A 22,053-nucleotide genomic window follows, 5' to 3' on the forward strand; every position below is an offset into this window, starting at 1 on the left:
TCCACTTCCCATCTAGCGCCTTGCTTATGGCCTGGGAAAGCAGCAAAGAATGGCCAAAAGCCACCTGGTCTGCCAGGCATTCTGTGTGCCACTGGGCAGTGGGGAGCCTGCAGATTCCCAGGGAAGAGCAGCTAGGGACGTTTTGGAGTGGGAGCTGCTGAGGGTATTTTAACAGTGGAGGAGTGACTCCTGGGGGCTTCCACAGACTGAGTCACTGTCCTTACAAGTAAGAGAGGGAGCAGAGACAGGGCAGTTTAGAGGGAGGAAACCAGAGGGTATGTCTGGGTCAGGGCAAGGCCCCAGCCCATGAGCATCACCCACCACCCACCAGCACACGTGAAGGCTGAGTCTGGGGCAGGAAGGCATGCCCAGCTGGGCTAGGCCGCAGTACACACTGTGAGTGAGTGTCAGGGCAGGGGGCGGGCCATGTCAGGCTGGGCCATAACACGCAGCAGAATGCAAGAAAACCAGATCTGAGGGTAGATTCTTTATAGGGATTTGTGGGCTCACCTCCGGAACTGCAGCACCCACCAGTTTACACAAGAACTGGGCAGGTGACCAGCCAAGCCAGGCTGGACCAAGGAACTCGCCAACACTCAAGAGATGCTGGAGCGAGGAGGAGGCTGCGCTGGGCCAGCCTGGAGCAGCTGCCAGCACACACAAAGCCTGAGGCTGAGGACAGACTATGCCAAGCAGGGCTGCTGTAGCAAGGGTTTGCATGTGGAGATGCGCTAAGGTGGGTTTGGTCAGCCAAGAGACCTTGGAAAGATTGTGTCAACCCCGGTGCAAAGAAGCCAACCTTGTCTCAGAACTATCCAAACCACTCAAGCAACACCCTCAGAATGCTTTTTTTCCACATCAGGGTTTGTAAGGTGTCATCAAATAATCTTCCCCCATCCCTGGGGGGCTGATATAGTTTTTTTTTTTAAGATTTATTTTCCATCATTAAAAAAAAAAAAGATTTATTTTCTTTTTATCACAAAGTCAGATATACAGAAAGGAGGAAAGAGAGAGAGGAAGATCTTCTATCCAATGATTCACTCCCCAAGTGACCACAATGACAGGTGCTGCGCTGATCCAGAGCCAGGAGCCAGGAACTTTTCTCCAGGTCTCCCACACGGGTGCAGGGTCCCAAGGCTTTGGGCCGTCCTCGGCTGCTTTTCCAGGTCACAAGCAGGGAGCGGGATGGGAAGTGGAGCTGCCAGGATTAGAACCAGCACCCATATGGGATCCCGACACATTCAAGGCAAGGACTTTAGCCGCTAAGCCATGGCGCCCGGCCCGGGCTGATGTAGTGTGACAGCAAGGAGCAGCACTCCCTTCCCATGCAGCAGACACAGGGAAACAAAAAGGAAAGAACTGAAATACTTCTCCCACTTCCTTTCCTCCATGCTTCAACCATCCCAAGCCTAATCGGAGCATGCACCCCTCTCAATAAACATTACCAAAAATAAAATAGAAATAAAATAATATAAATCACATTAAATTGAAAAAGAAAGTCTACACATGCGATCCTCCAGAAGCCATCTCAGCTTGTGTGAGCATTCGGCCATCTGCAGTCTTTCTGGTCTAAATCTCAACTCAGGGTCAATGCTGTGGCACAGTCGAATAAGTTGCTGGTTTGACACTTGGAGTCCCAAGTCAGAGTATTGATTCAAGTCTCAGCTGCTCCACTTCCAACCCAGCTCCCTGCTAATGCACTTGGGAAAGCAGCTGAGGATGGTACAAGTTGTTTGACTCCTGCACCGACGTGGAAAACCTGGATGAAGTGCTGTTTCCTGGCTTCAGCCTGGCTCAGTCCCGGCAGCATTTGGGGAGTGAACCAACAGATAAAAGATCTCTTCTCCCTCTATCTCTGTAGCTCTGCCTTTCAAATGAATAAAATAATTTTTTAAGTGTTTTTTTAGGGGCGGGTGCTGTAGCACAGTGCGTTAAGCTACCTTCTGCTGTACAGGCATCCCATGTGGGTGCCAGTTCAAGTCCCAGCTTTTGTGCTTCTGATCCAGCTCCCGGTTAATGTCCTGGAAAAACAACGGAGGATGACTGAAGTCCTTGGGCCCCTTGCACCCACACGGGAGATCTAAAAATGCTCCCAGCTCCTGGCTCAGAACTAGCCTAATCCTGGCCACAAGGATCTTTTGGGGACTGAAGCGGCACATCAAAGATCTCACTCTCTTTCTCTGTCACTTTGACTTTGAAATAAGTCGATCAATTTTATTTTTTAAATGTCCTAAATAAAAGAATGACAAATGTAGCTACAGCAGGATCTGACGAGGTCACACTGAAGCCTCCCATATGGGCTTAGGAAGGCTGCCTTTCCCTCACCCTGACCCTCCCGCGGGGAGGCCTGCGGCTACTGCCTGGTCCTGCAGTGGCTGCCCTTGCTCCTCTGACACCTCTCTGGCTGCTGGCCCTGAAGCCAGAGTGCTCAGAGCTGTCAAAGTCCTCTGGGGAAATCCAGCTGTCTCCCCAGTGCTCTGGGCCTGAGCTCAGAGCCCCAGCCTCGGGCTGCTCACTGGGCTCTGGTCGCCAGCTGCTCTAAGGTCTTGGTGGGGCCCAGTCAGTGGTGGGGGAACACAGGCAGTGAAAGGGGAGGGGAGGGCAGCCCATCGTCTCAGGGAGGCAGCAGTGCCCACCCCCATCCCGCCGGGAACAGGACTGAGCCCCCACCTTCCAGTGGACAACATTTACCACCCCTCCCACTTCCTCTGTACCTGCAGAAGGAACGATGGGAATGCTGAGTGGGGCGTGAGTGGGGTGAGAGCTAACAGGCTGGATGAGAATGACAGGAAAACACAAAACTGAATGTCAGGATGGAGGGAGCAGGAAGGGCAGCTGAAGCCTCAACTGTCTCCAGGATTTCCCATTAAGTCCCCCAGCCAAGCGATCCATTGCCTCCACCACCCCAAGCTTCTCCTACCATCAGCCCTACTCTGTTTTCTAAGCAGAGATGAAGAGCCTTCTTCATCTCTCTGCACCCTCACCTTCCACTGCACCCCCACCCTCAGCCTGCCCCTCTCCAGCTCTCTCTCAACTCCTACCATCTTTGCCCCAGAAAGCTTTCCTAGCTGGCATGGCCCTTCAGGGCAAGTTATGCAGTGGGCTGCCTTCTATTAGAATCTCTTAAATTCTATAGGAAATTTTTAAAAATATATACTGGAGCCTGCACAATGGCTCTACTGATTAACCCTCTCTACCTGCAAGCTCTGGGATTCCATTTGGGTGCCAGTTGGAGTCCTGGCTGCTCCACTTCCCATCCAGTTCCCTGCTTGTGGCCTGGAAAAGCAGTCGAGGACAGCCCCAGCCCTCGGCCTGCACCCATATAGGAGATTCAGAACAAGTTCTGGACTCCTGACTTCAAATCAACAGCTCTGGCCCTTGTAGCCATTTGGGGCATGAACCAGTAAACACAAGATCTTTTTCTCTCTCTCTCTCTCTCCTTCTCTCTGCAAATCTGCCTTTGCAATAAAAATAAATTTTTTGTTAAATTTTTATTTTGAATTTTTGAATTTTACAGTACAATTTTGTATAGACTGGTACCCCCCCCCCACAAACTCCCACCCACTACAGATTTTTCCCATGTTGCTACAGTAGTACAGTCCTTCATAAGGAGTTATGACTCCATCAGTCTGTTATTTAAGTGTGCCCCGACACTGCTGCTACAATGTCAGACAGTCCAGCATCCCATTGTCTACACATTTCCAACAGTTTCATTGGGAGTCCATCTTTGACCTGGAAGCAACAATGCACAAAAAAAGAAAGAAAGAAAGAAAGAAAGAAAGAAAGAAAGAAAGAAAGAAAGAAAGAAAGAAAGAAAGAAAGAAAGAAAGAAAGAAAGAAAGAAAGAAAAGAAAAAACTGTGTACAGCTTTGAATAATTTTTGACAGCTAAGTTTGGGGTTTTTTGTTTGTTTGTTTGTTCGTTTCGTTTTTTGTTTTTTTGAGATTTAGTTATTTGAGTTACAGAGATGGGTGTGAGAGAGAGAGCTCTTCCATCTGCTGGTTCACTCCCCAGATGACCTTGATGGCCTGAGCTGGGCCAGGTTGATGTCATAAGCCAGGTCTTTCACATGGGCACAGGGGCCCAAGCACTTGGGCCATCTTACCCCCTCTATCCCTAGATCAGAAGTGGAACAGCCAGCACTCAAGCCACCACCCATATGGGAAGCCAGTGTCACAGGCAGCAGCTTTACCCACCACACTACAGCACCAGCCCCAGAAATTGCAACTTTCCTTTTTTGTAAAGAATATCTGTTTTCAAGTAACAGAGAAAAGGTGTCCATTCACTGATTCATTCCGCCCAAATGCTCACATCAGCCACAACTGACCCACAACAGCAACTGGGAGCCCGCGACGTTATCCAAGCCTCCCTCATGCTGAACCCAGTCACTCAAGCCATTCCTTCCACCTCCAGGGTCTTCATCAGCAGGAGGATACGATCAGAAACAGGCCAGGAATCAGACTCAGATGCTCTGATCAAACATTTTAATCTGTATCTTAACCAACAGGCTAAATGCCCACTCTGATATCCTGAGTTTTTTAGATAAAACAGTTGAGACTGTTTTAAAAGTGTGTTCAGGGAAATCTAAACATCACAATGGTTTGGTACCCTCCATTACTTACTTAAAATATGCATGAGTGCTAAAGTACCCATACAAAAATCAATACGAAAACAGCAGGCTAGAACATGCTCTAGTCCCATTGGGCCAATGTTGTGGCTCGGCGGGTTTAGCCCACACCTACAGTGCCAATACCCCATATGACCACTGGTTTATGTTGCAGCTGCTCTGCTTCTACAACTGGGAACACAACAGAAGATGGCCTAAGTACCTGAGCCCCTGCCACCCATGTGGGAGACCTGGGTGGAGTTCCAGATTCCTGGCTTCGGGCTGGCTCAGCACTTTGTCAGAGCAGCCACTGGGAGAATAAAGAGTAGATGGGAGAGTTCTCCTTCTCTCTGCTTCTACATATCTCTCTCTCTCTCCGCGCCCCGCCCTGCCACCTTTCTGTCTCCCCCATCCCTCTCTCTTTCTAACTCTGCCTTTGAAATAAATAAATACATCTTTTTTAATCAATGAAACCAAGCATCAGTTTAACCAAACTGGCAAGCCCTCAACCAGATTAGCTAAAAAGGGAAAGAAAACTTGAACAACTAAAATTAAAAAAAAAAAGCATCACAACTGATGTTACCAAATATAAAAGATCAGAGTAGTCGATTGTGAACAACTGCAAGCCAATAAATTGGATAGCCTGCAAGAGATGGATAAATTTCTAAAAACATAAAGATCACCAAGACTGAGATTAGAAAAATTTGAACAGGTCTGTAACTAGTAAGGACACTGAATCAGTAAAAACCTCCCAGCAAAGGAAAGCTCAGGGCCAGATGATTCTGTTGAAGAATTTTACTGAATACATTAACATACAATTAACACCAACCCTTCTCAAAGTCTTCCAAAAACTGGAAGAGAACACGTTTGAACTTTTTAGGTTTTTTTTTTTTTTAGTTGATCTTTTTAGAACACTTATTAGCAGGCTTACATTATCAACGCAAAGTACAAAGGTACTATGAAAAAACAAAACTACAGTCTGAAATCTCTGATGACATTAGCACAAAACCCCACAAGAAAATGCTGACAAACTGAATTCAGTAGCACATTGAAAGTATTATATACCAACTGGGCTGTACCCTTGGAAGGCAAGGATGGTTCAACACATGAAAATCAATACATTTACTATACCACATTAACTGAAAAAAGAATTTGAAAAACCATAATGGCATCAACTGATGTAGAAAAACCATTTGACAAAGCAACACTCCGTCATGGTAAGAACATTTGAGAGGCTAGAAGGGCCAAGTGCCATGCTGCAGCCAACTAATCTTATACCGAGGTGCTGGCATCCCACATGGGTGCAAATTCATGTCCCAGATGCTCCACTTGAGTCCAGTTTCCTTCTGAACGGTGGCTCAACTCCTTGGGCTCCTGCACCCCTGTGGGAAACCCGGAAGAAGCTTCTAGCTCCAAACTGAGCTGACTTCAAATCAGCTCAGCTCCAGCAAATGCAGCCATCTGGAGAGTGAACCAGCAGATGAAAGATCTTTCTCTCTGTCTTTCTGTGTATCTTTGCTTTCAGATAAATAAATAAATAAATAAATAAATAAATCTTAAAAGAAAATAAACCTTGAAAACAAAAAACTGGGAACAGAAGAAAATTATCTCAACCTACTGGAGGTTGAACATGGCAAGCTAGTATCCTGCTCAGTAGTGAGAAACTCAAATCTCATACTTTAAGAACAGACATAGGCAAGAATGTCCACTCTTACCACTTGTATCCAACAAAGCACTAGGAGTCCTAGCCAGAGCAGTTAGACAAGGAAAAGGGAGGAGAAAAACATCCTAGTTGGAGAGGAAAAAGCAAAATCATCTCTTTTTAAAAAAGATTTATTTGGGCCCAGTGCAGTGGCCTAGTGGCGAAAGTCCTCGCCTTGAACGCACCAGAATCCCATATGGGTGCTGGTTCTAATCCCAACAGCCCTGCCTCCCATCCAGCTCCCTGCTTGTGGCCTGGGAAAGCAGCCAGGGACGGCCCAAAGCCTTGGGACCCTGCACCCATGTGGGAGACCCAGAAAAGGCTCCTGGCTCCGGGCTTCAGATCGGTGTAGCTCCAGCCATTGTGGCTGCATGGGGAGTGAATCAACGGATGGAAGATCTTCCTCTCTGTCTCTCCTACTCTCTGTATATCTGACTTTCCAATGATAATAAAACAAATCTTTAAAAAGAAAAGTTCTTCTTTTATGAAGAAAAATTTTGCCATAAACTGTTACTAATCCATCTCAGTTGTCATGAGTACCTTGACCTCCAAACACCTATCAAATAAGATATCATTTAATACTTACTAGGATGGGCACCGTCCAAGCCAAAACCCAGAAAAATCTAAGTACAACTGATAGGATGCTGCAATTCCTATGACTTCTGCTGACAGGACTATAAAATGGTGTAGCTGCTATGGCAAAAAGAGATTAAAATGAGGCAGTCATCTGGCCTGTGATTAAGCACCTAGTACCTAGTTTTGAGGTCCAGCTCCAGCTCTGGACTGCAGCTTCCTGCTAATGCAGACACTGGGAGGCAGCAGGGATGTGTCAGTAACTGGGTTCCTGGTACCCATGTGCAAGACCTGTACTGACATCCTGAACCCCCACTTCAAGCCCCACCCAGATTGTCCACTGTGAGCCTTTGGTGCGTGAACCACAGGAGGGCAGCTTGTCTCGTGTTTCTCTGTGTGTCTCTCTCCCTTTGCTTCTCAAATAAATAAAAAAATTATTAAATGTATTTATTTATTTGGAAGGCAGAGCTGCAGATGGGGATGGGGAGAGACAGAAAGAAATCCTCCATCTTCTGATTCACTCCCCAAATGGCCATAATGGCCAGAGCTGGGCTAGTCCAATACCAGCAGCTTCTTCTGGGTCTCCCACATGGCTGCAGGAGTCCAAGCACTTGAGACATCTTCTGCTGCTTTCCCAGGCCATTTAGCAGGGAGCAGGACCTGCAGTGGAGCTGCTAGACCATGAACTGGCACTGATATGGGATGCCAACATTGAAGGTTACCCACTACACCATAGTGCCAGCTCTCAAATAAATTTTGAAAATCAGAAATGTAAAATAGAAGCAAGAGTTTGGTCACCACTTGGGATCCCTGCTTCCTGTGCTGCAGTGGCTAATTTCAGTTCCACTTTTTTTTTTAAGATCTTTTTTATTTTTTATTTTTATTGGAAAGGCGGATATACAGAGAGGAGGAGAGACAGAGAGGAAGATCTTCCGTCCGATGATTCACTCCCCAAGTGAGCGCAACAGCTGGAGCTGAGCCAATCCGAAGCCAGGAACCAGGAACTTCCTCCAGGTCTCCCTGGTCCCAGGTGCAGGGTCCCAAAGCTTTGGGCTGTCCTCGACTGCTTTCCCAGGCCACAGGCAGGGAGCTGGATGGGAAGCGGGGCCGCCAGGATTAGAACCGGTGCCCGAATGGGATCCCAGCATGTGCAAGGCGAGGACCTTAACTACTACACCATTGCGCCAGACCCTAATTTCAGTCCCACTTCTAATCCGGCTTTCTGCTAATGCAATCCTGGGATGCATAGGTAATAGTTCAAGTAGTCAGGTCCCTGACACTTGCATAGGAAACCCAGAGTTAAATTCTGGGCTCTTGGCTTTGGCCTGACTCAGTCTGATTATTACAGCCTTAAGGTGTGAAGGTGGAAGATTTCTCTGTTGGGTACAGCACTGTGGCATAGCAGGGTTAGGACAGCCTGTGATGCTGGCAATTCCAGCATCCCATACAGTTCACGTCTTCGTGTCCTGGCTGCTGAACTTCCCATCCAGTTTCCTGCAGAGGACGGCCCAAAGCCTTGGCACTTTGCACCCACATTGGAGACCTAGAAGAAGCTCCTGGCTGCTGGCTTCAGATCGCTCAGCTCCAGCCGCTGCAGCCACTTAGGGAGTAAAACTAGTGGATGGACAATTCTCTCTGTCTCTCCCTAACTCTGACTTTCAAGTAAATAAGTACATCTTACAACAAATAATAAATGATGATGATAATAATAAATAAATAAAGCAGTAGTTTCTGGAGTGAGGGGGAGTGGAGTTGCTCAGTGGAGGCAGAGTTACAGCGTGCAGGATGAAAAGGGTGAAGGTATCTGTGGTGGGACAATGGAACACAGTTAACAACACTGTGGTGGGCACTTCAAGAGAGATTTCTGCTGTGTGTTTCTACCGTGCTAGATAAAGATGGATGGCAGATGGATGAATAGGGACAGGCAGATATAGATGCATAGATGGATAGATGGTTGACAATGACAGATAGATGATAGAAGGATATCCAGATGATTGATAAAAGAGAATATGAAAGATAAGTAAATATATGGATAGATGGCTGGATAGATAATATGTTTGTGCCTTTCAGTGAAGTCAGCATAGACATTTTCTGCACAATGCGCACTTCATCCTTAACTGGGGGTGATTACTGAGAGAGGTGGTGGGAAAGGAGTCCCCACGACACCCTGGCTGCCAGTTGTTGCAGGTCACAGCAGCCTCAGGTCTGTGAGTGGATGCTTGTGTGTCTCAGGGTATACTGCCTTCCAGTGGAAATGACCAGCCCCACGGTCTGCAGGCTGGAGGGTGCACTGCCTTCCAGTGGAAATGACCAGCCCCACGGTCTGCAGGCTGGAGGGTGCACTGCCTTCCAGTGGAAATGACCAAGCCCACGGTCTGCAGGCTGGATTTCCTGCCAGCTTCCTGTCCTCCTCCTGGGACCTCTCTCAGCACAGAGGCAGGGAAGAAAGAGAGAACCTGGCATTGACCCCTAAGGAGCCCCAGGTCATGGCCTCCCATGCCTCTTCTCCCTTGCACCCCTACTTCTCCAGCCCTCAACCAAGTTCTGCAAAGTTCTGTGGATGAGAATTCACAACCCCATGGTCCCTCTCTCACTGAATCACAGTTGGGACCCAAAAACAAAGGAGATTTGTAGTGTGCCTAAGTGTTGAAACAGAGTCTGGGCTATGAGGGCCTGGACTGGGTGACAGTGGCCTTTGGCCCTTCGTGGATCAGGTGGCCAGGAGCTGCTGGACCAGAGCTGACAGCTCCCGCTGGGATCTGGGAGGTTCTGGCTTCTTTCTTGCTTCCTTTTAGGGCTTCCCTGTGAGACTCCCTCACCCTCCACGCACCCCAAGCCCTACCCTGTACTGCCAGGGCAAAGCTCACCAAAGCACCAGAACTCTGAGAAGTGGGAAGGTTTTAATGACCGTCACAAAGTGTGGGGAGGAGGATACAAGCTCCAAACCCAGCCTTCACTTCCATGGTGTGGGTGGCTGAGCAGAGAGGCCGCTGGAGGCGAGCCCCAGAAGGGCCTCCCCACCCAGGAGTGCTCACAGGACGGGGAGCCGCGGCTGCTGCCACTGCCAGAGGAAGAGAGAGCGGCCCCAAGCTGACCTCACAGTCAGACGCTGGGAGGGCGCAGGGGCTGACCTCCAGAGATCCCGGGCCAGCATGGAGAGCCCGCTGGGGAGCACTCTGCGCCTGGTGGCTCCAGGGACTGAGATTCACGGAGGCATGTCCACCCAGTTCAGCAAGGACGGACTAGGGTAGGTCTGCAGGGTGGACCGGCGGGGAGGGCTGAGGCGGGCCTGGGGCTGCACGGGAGGGGAGGGACAGAGCAGGGCTCGCGGCGAGGCTGGGGCGGCCCGAGGTCCTCTAGCTGCTGCATTGCTGCTCCTGTTGGCGGATGAGGTTGGCGATGGGACCCGTGATGCCGCCTATCAAGGTCCAGTACTCGTCGAAGCTGATGCGCCCGTCGTGGTTGGCGTCCAGGTTCTGGATGAGTTTGTCTGCTGCCTTCCGGTTGCCTGTATCCTGGGGAGGAACCAGAGTCAGCCCCAGACAGACCCTAGGTAGAGTCTAGGGATCTGGCAACTGACCTTGGAAAATGCAAGAAGCTGCAAAGTGGGCAGGTTCAAGCTTCAGATCCACTATCAATCCAGCTCATTGTTAAAGCCCTCTGGGAAGCAGCAGGCGGTGGGACCTTGTCTCCTACATGGGAGACGCAGAAGTTCCAGGTTCCTGCCTTCTGCCTGGCCCGAGATCTGGTTTTTGTGGCCTTTTGAGGAGGGAACCAGCATATGGAAAATCTGCCTCTGCTATTCCCTCTCTCTGGAATTCTGCCTTTCAAATAAATAAATAATAATATTTTTCTTTAAAAATTATTTTGTTTTTATTGAAAAGACAGATTTATAGAGAGGAGAGACAAAAACTTCCATCCTCTGGTTCACTCCCCAAAGGGCCACAACAGCTGAAGCTGAGTTGATCTGAAGGCATTAGCCAGGAGCTTCTCTGGATTTCCCACACAAGTGCAGGGTCCCAAGGCTTTGGACCATCCTCTATTGCTTTCCCAGGCCATAAATACAGAGCTGGATGGAAGTGGAACAGCCAGGACACGAACTAGCGCCCATATGGGATGCCAGCACTTGCAGGCTGAGGATTAGCCAGTTGAGCCATCACGTTGGCTCTTCTAAAACAAAACAATTTAAAATGAACCTTGTTATGACAAATTCTTACTATTGTTTAAGAAAGAGAAAGAAAGAAATTGCAAATCGGGCTTTCAGTGGCTAGACCTGGGCACCCCAGGTAAGAGAAGCTAGAGACCCACCAAGGGAGCCTGGGATGGGGTGACGGAAGGGCAGCGGCCTCCTCCGAGGAAGAAGGCTGACAGGACAGGCAGGCCTGCCGCCAGGGGACGCACCGTCAGCATGTGGTTGAGCTCCTTCTGCAGCATCTTGCGGAAGCTGCTCTTGCTGATCTTGTTCTTGACCAGGCTGTGCTTGGACACATATTTGTAGAAATTCTCCACCAGGACCACCACCGCCTTCTCCAGCTCTGTGTAGCCTTCAGCCATGGTGCTGGCTCACCTCCCACAGGGCCTGGGCAGCAACTGCTCCTGAATAAGCAAACAGGGGAGATGAAGAGAGACTCCACAGGTCACAGAGCCTCCTCCCCCATGCCCACCTGAGTCCCTGGCGTGCCCCCACCACCACTTCCAGGCCTGCGAAGGGAGAAGGTGACAGGGGTACCAGAGCATAGGGTCCCACCAACCACCACCACCACCAGGGGTGGGCCCTGGAATGAGAACTATTTGGCAGGTGTTCCAGCTCTACCAACTGCCTCAGCAGGTTTGGCAGCCCTTCCCCAGCCCCAGGCACCAGGCTTGTCAGAGCTCTGGTGAGAGCAGGAGCTCTCATGGGAAGGGAAGGATGGTCTCTGCCCAGCCCTACCTCCCTGCTCCACACCTGGCCCCTCCACCTCCACTAGTCCCCACCCTGAGGGCAGGCAGAGACAGGACCTGCTGGGAAAAGCCAAGGGAAAATGGGGAAGGGGGTTGGCTCCCCACCTCAGCACCAAAGGAGACCCCAGCTCCAGGCAACAAGAGGGAGGTAGAATCCTTGACACCCTCCCAGTTGAGGCAGGAAGCAACCCTTGGCCAGGCTCCCGGACAGGGAGTCCAGGGTCTCAAGCCATGGCTGTCCTGTGCCCCTCCCTGGAGAGATTAAAATCATCAAGAGAGGTTTAATTCATCAAATCAGATTTTTTGCGCCACACCCGATCCATCACACCCTTCCAACCTCCCCTCCTTCGTGTTCACCCCTAAATATACAGGGGGACCCATGGGCAACCCCGACCCCATACCCCCCGCCATGCCATTACCTAAGCAGGAGCCCAGGCCTGGTTCTGTCCCAGCTGCTGACAGCCCCTGATGACAGTTGCAGCTGCCAGAAGTCACACAAGTCACCCCCTCAGCCCAGGACAAAAGGCACTCACAACCAGGCAAGCGCAAGCGGATGCAGCCAGCCTCCTGAACAACAGGATATGAGGGGAGCAGGCGGATCTAGTCTGTGAGTCGCCGCCCATGCCCAGAGCCCCCCCAGATCAACCCGGGCAAACCAGGCTCCCCTCCCACCCCCAGGCCCAGGAATGAGTTCCAGCTGCCCTCATCAGCTGGCCTTGGCCAGAGGAGGCGGACACACGCAGCAGGGACAACAGTCACCATGTGGGCCTGGTCAGGCCCCAGCCATCATGCCACTGCCACCTGCCCTCTCTCCCCAGTGGAAGCCTGCCTGTCACTTGGTCCTGCCAGAGCCAGGCCTTCTGCTGGAAGCCTGCCTGACCCCTGCCCCTGCACCCATGCTCCCTGACTCCCACGGCCCGTGGCCCTCTCACTGATGTGACCGCTGTCCTCTGGGTCTGGCCTCATTTCTTGAATCAAGCACAGTGTTTCTTACAGGCAGCTGTTGTGTCTTCTCAGCTGCACCCGCAGACATGGGGACAACTGTTTCTACAGCCTCACCCCACTTTGAAGCTGTGTATCTGCCCCCATCCACACGGCCTGGCCCAGGGCCCTGCTCATGGTGCATGCTGCCTAAATATGCTGCCTCCTTGCATCCCTGACACTTGGTAACCAAAGTCCCTGACCACCTCGTTGAACAGTCTCTTTAAGGCAGCTTTTTTTTCTGGAAGAAGAAGACTAGGAGAGAGGCTGCCAAAATAAGGGGAACTGGAGACAAAGGGGTCAGGCGGGCACCTCTGGTGGGAAATCCTACCCTCCTCTCCCTGCCTGACCACTCTGGTTTGTGGCTAGGAGGATGAGGCTGCTCCCGGAACTATAGGAAACCACCTTTTTTTTACAGGGTTGCATGCTGCAAGTTTTGCCATTCATTCACAAAGAAAGGGCAGAAGCATTTTTTTTAACCAGTGTTCCGGCTGCTCTGCTGCCCTGGTGTGGGGGTGGTTGGGTCAAGAAGGGTTGGGCAAGCCCACTCCCTACCAGGGAGTGGAAGGTAGGCAGAACTCAGAGAAGCACCCCCTCCTTTAACCATCCCACCCTTGCTGGCTGTTGAGGTGTCCTATGGCAAACAGCAAGGGAAAGAGACAGAGACATGCGTGTTCCGGTAGAGCCTCCGTCCACGGGCCAGTGCCCCCTCCTGCTATCTCCCTCTTGGGGTCTGCTTCTCTGGCCAGAGGAGTGTCCTCCTGCCATTCCTGAACACCAGGTCATCTCCTCACATTGCCCACCTGGCCTCTGACAGCGCCCAAAGGTGAGCTCCCACAGGGACGATGCAGCTGCCTGCTCTCCAGAGTGGCCAGAGAGGCAGCATCAGCATCTCAGTGTTGCAGTCCTTCCCCATCCCAGTTCTCCTCCCACTAACCTGCCCTTCCCTTCCCCACGTGCTGCTCCTCCTCGAGTGGACAAGAATGAAGATAACCATCTGGACCCTGAGGAAGATGATCAAGGTGGGACCACAAGGTGTCATTACCCTCTTCCTCCCTCCCTCCCCTGGGGGACCAGGAGACAGGCTCTGCCACCCTACCCATCCCACTACCACCTGCTCCTCAGGCCTGCCCTGTCCTCCCCACCAGCTAAACCCGGGAGGGATGGGCAGAGGTACTGCCCTAAAAGTCCCTTCCTAGCAAGGTTGGGCAGGAATTGGTTCATGCAATTGGTTTAGCCATGGGCGGATCCTGGCCTGGGGGAGGGGAATGCGATGGTGGATATGGGAGCCTTCCAAAAAAAGAGGGAATGGAGAGACCACCTCTCCCTCAAGGGGCCTTCCTGCCCCCACCCGCAACATTCTCTTTGTTGTCTCCTCGGCTGATTCATCATTGAGCAACCAGGAGGCTCTCACCTCCACTCCACCCACCTCTGTCCAGCTTGCTGACTGCTCCAAAAGCCCAAATTGCCCTGACACCATGCCCCTGGATCCCAGCCACTCCGGCCCCACCCTCCCACCCCCAGATTTTGAGCTCCACCTCCCCAAGTGCTTGCTAGCCACCCACCCACCTCCCTAGTCCCCAACCACTGAACGCTGCAAAGCTCATCTCTTGCCACAACATGCTTAAGTCATAGCTTGCTCCCAAGCATTGGAATGTGTCATTGGACCCCTCTACCCCGCACCCACTTTCAAGCCAACAAGTGGCATTCTCTTTGCCCCTTCTACCCTCCTCAAACCCGTGTGCTCATTTCTCCACCACTCCTTTGCTTGCTTGTTCATGCACTGGTTCACTCCCACACTCATTCATTCACTTGTCCATTGCTGTCTTCATTCTCTGTGTCATTCCCTTCCAGGTTCCCATGTGGGTCCCATCTGCCTTCCACACACAGAGTTGATGTGATCTCAGCTCAGCTGGCACCGCTATCTGCACTGGCAGGGCTGTTTCAAACCCACCCAAGTCTCAATAGCTCTGTGCTTGCCTCCCTCTCGTGCTTCTATTTTCCATTTCCACGAGGGGCTCAGGGCTCACACAGGTGCACCTGCCTCAGCCCTCCCCACCTCACAGGACTCCCTGCATCTAATTCACACACCATACAGAGAAACACAGGCATTCCTAAGCTCCTCTTCCTGGGAAACCAGTTTCCCTTTCACCCGCTCCTGCTTTTGGAACAAGGAGCCAGCTCCTCAAAAAAATTGTACAGACCAGTGAAGTTGGAAGAGTTAGGAGTGGACACACACACACACACATAGAGCTCCCCTGGACTCACCAACACAGAGTGCTTTATAGTAGGTGGCCAGATCCCCAGCACCCCCCTTGCTCTCACCCCCACAACTGGCCGGCTGGCCGGGCAGCCTCCCACAGTGCCTGGTAGCTCTGCCAAGCACAGCCATCAAGCCACGACCTGCCTGAATCCTAAGCAGAAGAAGCTTCAGGGCTGAGGAGTCAGGGGGCCCCTCTCCCTCACCTCCCTCTTCCTCTCCCAGGGAGTTCCCAGGCTTCCCCAAGGCCTCACCCAGGTCCCTCCCAAGGAACAGCTCCCAGAACACAATGGGGCCCTGCTTCCGGGGACCTGCCTCAGTGGTGAGGTAGAAGAGAGGTCACTCCAGCCCTTGCCTCCCCTCCCTGGGTTCTCAGGTTCCCTGGGCCCTCCTAGAACCCAGAGAGGCCTGTGTCCAGTGTCTGACCCCCTTCAGCACCCACCACCAGCCAGTATCTCCTCTTTTCTGCCTGGGGAAAACCAAGCACTGCGGGCAAGGCTCCTGAATGCTCTGCCCAGTGGCCCGGCCCCTGGAGAGGAGCCCAGAGAGCTGTTGCCCAGAAGCAGGGGGTCTCACCATCCTGTTCTTTCCTTGAAAAGGCCTCTCCTAACCCCCAACTCAACCAGGACTCCCCCATTCCCAACCTGGCCTTGGGGGGAAGTTAATAATTAACAAAACCTTCCTGCCCCGACTAGAATAGGCCCCTTTCTCCCTCGTCACCCTCACTGCCCCTTCCCCTGGCCTCCAGAGCCAGAGGGGTCCCTCCCAAGGCAGACTCCGGGTGCTCACCTGCCTCCACAGCGCACCTCCTCTCAGCAGGGCTCTGGGGCCTGGGCTCTGGCACTGCCAAGCAGCTCCCTGAGCTCAGCCCGGCCAGGACTCCTCCCCGCTGCACTCCCAGAATTTGTCCTACTCCCTCCCGGGCCCGCCTGGCTGAGCTGGCTCGGTGGGAAGATAGTGACTGAGCTCCCTCTTGACTTGGCCCTGGGGTTGGGCCCTTGTTAAAGGGATACACACCTTTTTTCACACCCCTCTACCCCCACCCCAGAGGGAGTGGTGAAAGCTGGCACTCCCCCAACCCCACCCTCCTTACTGCAAAGGCCCTGAGCAGCAGCAGCAGCAACCAGGTGCAGAGGGCAAGAAGGGAAGGACTGTCACCTGCCTTTCTCACCTGGATCTGGGGGGAGCCCCCCACTGACAGGTTCAGTTAGCACCGCGGGTCAACCCAGCTGGCCACGGGAAACCTTCACTGGTGCTGGGACTCAGGAATCCTACCTGATTTCCACAGGGCTCTGGGGGTCAGGAGGTACACCTCAGTGCCAGGAGCTGGCTCCCAGCCCCCCATCTCTAGTCCAGCCTGACAGAAAGCTCTCCCACCACCCATCTCTAAGACCTCTTTCACGCAGCTGCAGCCAAAGGCTCCTCCCGGGGACTCCTCACTCTTTCCCTGAGTACCCAAACAGAGATCAGCCCGCTCCACTTGCCCATGTCTTGGGGTGACAGTTGGCCCCAGAGAGGAGACCCCCTTTCTCCTGCCCTCTCCAACAATACTGACGTCAGCTCACAGGCACCTGCCTCCTGTTCATCCTGCTAACCAGCCCATGAAGGAAATCTATTCATACCCCCTTTTCACAGGTAAGGAAACTTATACTCCAGGGCACTCTCAGAGTTTCAAAGACAGAATGTGGCAGAGCTGGGATTCATACCCTTCTCAGAGGTGCCCAGAGGACCAGCCCTAGGCCCAAGAGCAGCCCGCCCCTCAGACAGGACCAGCTCTCCCACCCGTGGGGTCTGGACCCACCCTTGTTCACCCAGATGCAAAAGAAAGGTGAGTCCCAATTCATTCCCACTACCACCTCTGTCCTGCCCAGCCCCTCATCCACAGAACTTCAGGGAGGGAGTACAGAATCAAAACAACATTTTTTTACTTTTTTCTATGTTTTTTATTAATCAAATATAATAAAACAACCATCATTGTGTCAATGCCCAAGCACCCTGAGGAATCCCCTCCTCATGCTGTCCTCCCACCCTGTTCTCCCCACCTCCACCTCCCAGCCTTCCTGGCCCAGCCCCAGGGACAGAGTCCTGGGAGGACCTGGGGCAGGAGTGGTGACAGGCAGACAACCAGGAGGCTAGGAGGGTAGGTTCTCAGAGACACTTTTGAGTACCATCTTTCCAGCCACATGCCCAGCCCCTGGCTTCCAACCATTTCCCACAGCCTAGCTCCTCTCCTCCCTTCCCCACTACCACTACTTGGCCCTTCCACTCTTCCTGGGTGTCCCTCCTTCTCCATCCCCAGCCCCTGTCCCACCCCACACCCTCCAGTTTCCCTCCACAGAGACACTGCAGGAGCCAGAGCCCCTGGGGAAGGCTGCTGGGACCCCTCCCCACTCCCCTCCCATGTAGAGAGAAAAAGAGATACAGGCCAGGTCAGGGTAGTGTGGGACAGGGAGAGAAGTTTGATTCCCAGGCTCACAGTCTCAAGATCCCCTGTCCCAGCACCCTCCCTCCTCCAAGCCCTGCATGGGGAGACCCTCAACTTCCCGACACTGGGCTCTCCTGCTTCACGCTCTTGGCGGCTTCCCCAATCAGCTCCCAGAAACTCCCAAACTCCAGTTTAGCGTCATTACAGTTGCCCAGGTTGGCGATCTTCTCTTCAAGCCCACAGTTGCTCTGGGGGTGGGGTGAGAAGACATCACACGTGGCTCAGTCAGGGAGCACCTTCAGACCCTCCCACCCCACCCTGCCCAGGGGCTGGCAAAGGACCTCAGCCTGCCTGGCACTGGCCAAGGGTAGGGCTGGGCAACACCAGGGCCTGTATGTGCAAGGTCTCAAAGCACAGGGGACACTGGGTGGCTGGGACAGGACCCACTCCCTCAGTACCGGCATGAGGTGGGGCAACTGCTGGGTGACCAGGTCCCGGAGCTCGGAGGGAGTCAGTGTCTCCTTCCCACCCTCCACTGAGTACTGGTGGAAGTTCTTGATGAGCGTCTCAATGGCCTTTTCCACGTCACTGAACTCCTGGGCATCCTGAAGTGAGGGTAGGGGACACCATCCAATTCACTCCATGACACCTGGTTCCCCAACATGGCAGGAGACAGCTGGAAAGCTCACAGGCTTCTGCCCACTCCAGAGCCAGAACCCTTTCTTCCAACCCCCCAGGCTACAGTGGCCTCTGCCTTGAGCCTTAAGTTGAGTAAGGCTCCCCTCCCGCCACCCCCACCTCCAACACCCCCTCTTCCCACCCCAAGGCAGGGCAGGTCCCAGCAAGTGCCCAGGCATCTTCTTCCCAGGAGGACTCCATCTGCATCACCCTGTGTGGGCATGGGAGGGGGGTACGGTGGGGGGAATTCTGGGCCTCCCTGGCCAGTCTGGGGTGTAAGGCCAGAAGAAGGAGCAGAAGTGAGCGGCAGCATCAGCTCTTGCAGCAGAGGAGAGCGGTGTGGGAAGAGAGAGGTGTGCCCACCTCAGCGTTGGCTGACCGGCACTGTCCCATAGTGCCCACTCTGCTTGGTCCTTTGGTGAGAGCTCTGTTGTCCTACAGTCTGCCCCAGAGGAGCTGATGGTTCATGATCTGCCTAGAGGAGGGGGAGCCTCAGTTAAGGAGAGGGCTTTCCACCCACCCCACCTCACCCCTGCCACAACTCCACTCCAGGTAGTGTGTGCCTCAACCAGAGGGTCAGGGAGGACTCCACACAGCCTTGGCACCTGCCCAGGCTTCAGGACGTAAGAGCCCATGCGTGAAAAGGAAATCCCCAGGACCCCATCTGAGCCTCACTCTTCGCACCTGCCTGTACTGGAAACATATACCCTCCACCACTACCCTCCAGGACCCTAGCCCCCAGCCCATCCCATGGCACAAGATCAGGGCAGTTTAAGGGACCTGAGCGAAAAGCCCTGGGTTTCCTTACCTGCTGGCAGCCGTGGAGACAGGACTGGAGGAGCCAGCTCACCTGAGCTCAGCTCTTATACCTGGGGGAAGGGAGGGGAGGCAGGGGGCTGGGCCTCTTCTATAAGCCGCCCATGCTATTGCAGCCGCTCAGGCTCAGACAGGGAGTCAGCCAGTGAACCCCACCCTCTGCACTGGCCAGAGGAGCTCCGAGCTTGTCCCCACCCCTGGGTAGGGTAGGAAGTCTGGAAGGTTGGGGCTGGGATGCCCCTGGCCCAGGAGCAGCAGGCAGTGAGCGAAAGAGGAGGAAAATTGGGGAGGCAAAGAGTAAGACTTGGAAGCACCATGGGATCAGCCTGGGGGAGGAGGGGTTGTTGTGGAGCAGGAAGGCAGAGCCAGTGTTGAGTCAGGAATCAGGAAAGAAGAAGCAGGAGCTGACTAAGGTGAAGCTTGTGGGTCCTGAAGGCGGTGAAAGAGGCCCATGGGGGTCCCTCTGTAAGCTTCCTTATCGCTCTCTGCCACACACACACACACACACATACTCCTGCCAATCAGAGCCAGTTAAACGGTGATAGTCAAGCCTGCCCAGACCCCACAGTCCAGCCTGTGCCAGTCCTGGTGGCACTGAGGAAGGAGCCAGGGAGGGCAGCCTGGTCACCAGAGCCAGACTGAGCTGTGAGCCCTGATCTCCCCTCCCCAGGTGGCTCCCAGGGCACATGCGCAGGACCCAGGCAGGCTCCCTGGCAGTAAAAGACCTCTCCAAACTGGTTGGGTCGCATGCTGCTCCTCCCTCAGGTTCTCTAACCCAGCAGCAGCCTCACAGCAACAGTAGCACCTGCCAAGTCCCTGCCCAGGTGCCCAAGACCACATCCAGAGAGAACCTCCCTGTGAGTCCAGGAACTCAACCCAACTCAAGTAGCCTCCACCCCTTTACCTGCCCAACCCTCAGGGGCCTGAACCCTAAAGTCCTGAGGGAAGATAGAGGGGTCAACACAGGCCACTGCAAGAATGTGGCAGAGTTCCTGGCTCTTTTCCTCAGCTCTGGAAAAACCAGAGCACACTACCCAGTGTCACTCCCTATGTTACTTTCCAGGACTCCCCTGCACTTTCAGAAGCAGAAGGGGGAAGAGGAGTTGTCTCAATCTAGGGGCCTCTCCAAGAGGGTCTCCTTCTGAGAATTCCCTTGGAAGACTTCAAGCTGAGGACCCCTGTGAGGGTCTCTCCACAGGAAGACGCCTACGACACCTGAGCCTGGGGTTCGTGTATGTGTCTGGGTGAGTGTCCCTCTGAGGCCTCTGACTGCGCTGTTGGTTTAGAGGTGTCCATCAGGGCCCCCTGCCGGGTGCTGCTATGGGAGCCTGTCTCTGGACTGGCTGCCCTCACGCAGGACACCTGTCGGTATGGAGACAGCTGGGACAGCCCCACCCCAGTGCACCCTGGTGGCCGGTGCTGCAAACCACAAACCCCTCAAACCAAGGGGGCAACACCTGCTTCCCACTGCACCACACCCTCACCCCACAGCACCTGAGCAGAGTCTGTTTGCCATCCTCCTCTTCCACCTGCGTGCCCCTCCACCCCCAGCCCTGACCTGCTCTGGAGGGCAGAAAAGAGGATCCTGGAGAATCTAGTTCTACTACTTCTGCCTTTGGAACTGACCATCTCTAAAGTCCATTTTCTCTCTCTGGTTTTTTTTTTTTTTTTTTTTTTTGGCTTTTTGTTTGTGCTTCCTCATTTTTTTTAAAAGATTTATTTTTATTAATTTTTTATTGAAAGGCGGATATACAGAGAGGAGAGACAGAGAGGAAAATCTTCCGTCCGACGATTCACTCCCCAAGTGAGTGCAACGGCCAATGCTATGCTGATCCGAAGCCAGGAGCCTCTTCCGGGTCTCCCACGCGGGTGCAGGGTCCCAAAGCTTTGGGCCATCCTCGACTGCTTTCCCAGGCCACAGGCAGGGAGCTGGAAGGGGAGCGGGGCTACTGGGGATAGAACCGGCGCCCATATGGGATCCCGGGCGTGCAAGGCGAGGACCTTAACCACTTGCGCCACCGCGCCGGGCCCTGTGCTTCCTCATTTTTAAAATAGGACTTCAAAAGGATCAACTTGATCCTGTAGGTGCCAGGATACCATGTGGGTGCCAGTTCATGTCCCAGATGCTCCACTTCCAACTCCCTTGGCCTGGGAAAGCAGCAGAGGATGGTCCAAGGCCTTGAGACTCTGCACCCATTTAGGGCACCAGGGAAGGCTCCTGGCTTTGGATCAGCTCAGTTCGGGACACTGTGGCCACTTGGAGGGGTAAACCAGTGGATGGAGTCAGTCTCTCCTCTATAGATCTTTCTAATAAAAATTATGTGTGTGTGTGAGAGAGATGTTGTATTTTTTGTTTTTTGGCTTTTTTTAAACAGGAGATAAAGAAACAACTCTTGAAGAATGTGTCCTCCAATGTGGATCCTTAGTGTTTGAATTCACTTCCAAACTACCTGGATTACAGAAAGATAACCTCCCTGGGTATATACCCAGTTTACACACAGGAGGGCTTCTTTCTAGCTCATGTCTTATGCTCTTCGGGGAGGTAAACATTAATCACCTTCTAGGCTCAAGCTCAGGGGGCATCCCCTACGATGCCTTCCCAGCTGTGTGGGTTTTGTGGTGGGTGCTGAAGTGAGAATTGTTGTTGAAGTCTTTGCTGCACTCAGTGCACTTGTAGGGCTTCTCACCGGTGCCGAGAAAAAAAAAAAAAAAGTAGAAAAAGGATCCCCACTCAAAGGGCTCTGAGAGTTAGCTAAAATACAGAGGACCAAGCTTAGTGCTGCACCCAGCTCCCAGTCAGCCCTCAGCACATGCCCACTGCTGTCATCATCACCCACAGGACAAACCCCAGGAACCAGAGAACGGGGAGCCAAGGCTGTGTGGCTGACCCCCCAAGGCCCCTGGGGTTAGGGTTCAGCCTAGCTGGCCTATGCTAAGGGCCAGACTGAATGGGGCATCAGAAGATGCCTAGAGATCCCATGGCTTCAGAGTAAGCCTAGAGACCACCCCCCACAACACACACACACACATACTCCATTCCCCCCGCACCCTCAGATCCCCACCCCACCCCT

At 53.1% G+C, this 22,053-nt stretch overlaps 2 protein-coding genes across 2 annotated transcripts; both read right to left on the minus strand.

Moving 5' to 3' along the window:
* Window positions 1–9,784: 9,784 nt before the first annotated feature.
* Window positions 9,785–15,940, minus strand: S100A16 (S100 calcium binding protein A16). The gene is made up of 3 exons (XM_040998855.1): window positions 15,853–15,940; window positions 11,283–11,477; window positions 9,785–10,396 (listed from the first exon to the last, which is right to left on the minus strand). Exons 2-3 carry the CDS (start codon window positions 11,433–11,435, stop codon window positions 10,238–10,240), a joined length of 312 nt encoding a protein of 103 aa, XP_040854789.1. The 5' UTR covers window positions 11,436–11,477; window positions 15,853–15,940; the 3' UTR covers window positions 9,785–10,237.
* A 1,477-nt stretch (window positions 15,941–17,417) lies between these two features.
* Window positions 17,418–19,048, minus strand: S100A14 (S100 calcium binding protein A14). Its single transcript, XM_040998938.1, has 4 exons — window positions 18,975–19,048; window positions 18,530–18,641; window positions 17,947–18,093; window positions 17,418–17,736 (listed from the first exon to the last, which is right to left on the minus strand). Exons 2-4 carry the CDS (start codon window positions 18,557–18,559, stop codon window positions 17,599–17,601), a joined length of 315 nt encoding a protein of 104 aa, XP_040854872.1. The 5' UTR covers window positions 18,560–18,641; window positions 18,975–19,048; the 3' UTR covers window positions 17,418–17,598.
* Between the last annotated feature and the right edge of the window lie 3,005 nt (window positions 19,049–22,053).

This window comes from Ochotona curzoniae, unplaced genomic scaffold (genome assembly GCF_017591425.1).
Source record: "Ochotona curzoniae isolate NIBS_2020 unplaced genomic scaffold, NIBS_Ocur_1.0 scaffold_1037, whole genome shotgun sequence".
In the NCBI taxonomy this organism is placed as follows: domain Eukaryota; kingdom Metazoa; phylum Chordata; class Mammalia; order Lagomorpha; family Ochotonidae; genus Ochotona; species Ochotona curzoniae.

Coding starts and splice junctions, on each gene's coding strand:
- S100A16 (XM_040998855.1), bottom strand. CDS start 11,435: ATGGCTGAAGGCTACACAGAGCTGGAGAAGGCGGTGGTGGTCCTGGTG. Junction 10,397..11,282: donor AGCTCAACCACATGCTGACG/GTGCGTCCCCTG, acceptor GTTCCTCCCCAG/GATACAGGCAACCGGAAGGC.
- S100A14 (XM_040998938.1), bottom strand. CDS start 18,559: ATGGGACAGTGCCGGTCAGCCAACGCTGAG. Junction 18,094..18,529: donor GCCGGTCAGCCAACGCTGAG/GTGGGCACACCT, acceptor CCCTCACTTCAG/GATGCCCAGGAGTTCAGTGA. Junction 17,737..17,946: donor AGTTGCCCCACCTCATGCCG/GTACTGAGGGAG, acceptor CCCCACCCCCAG/AGCAACTGTGGGCTTGAAGA.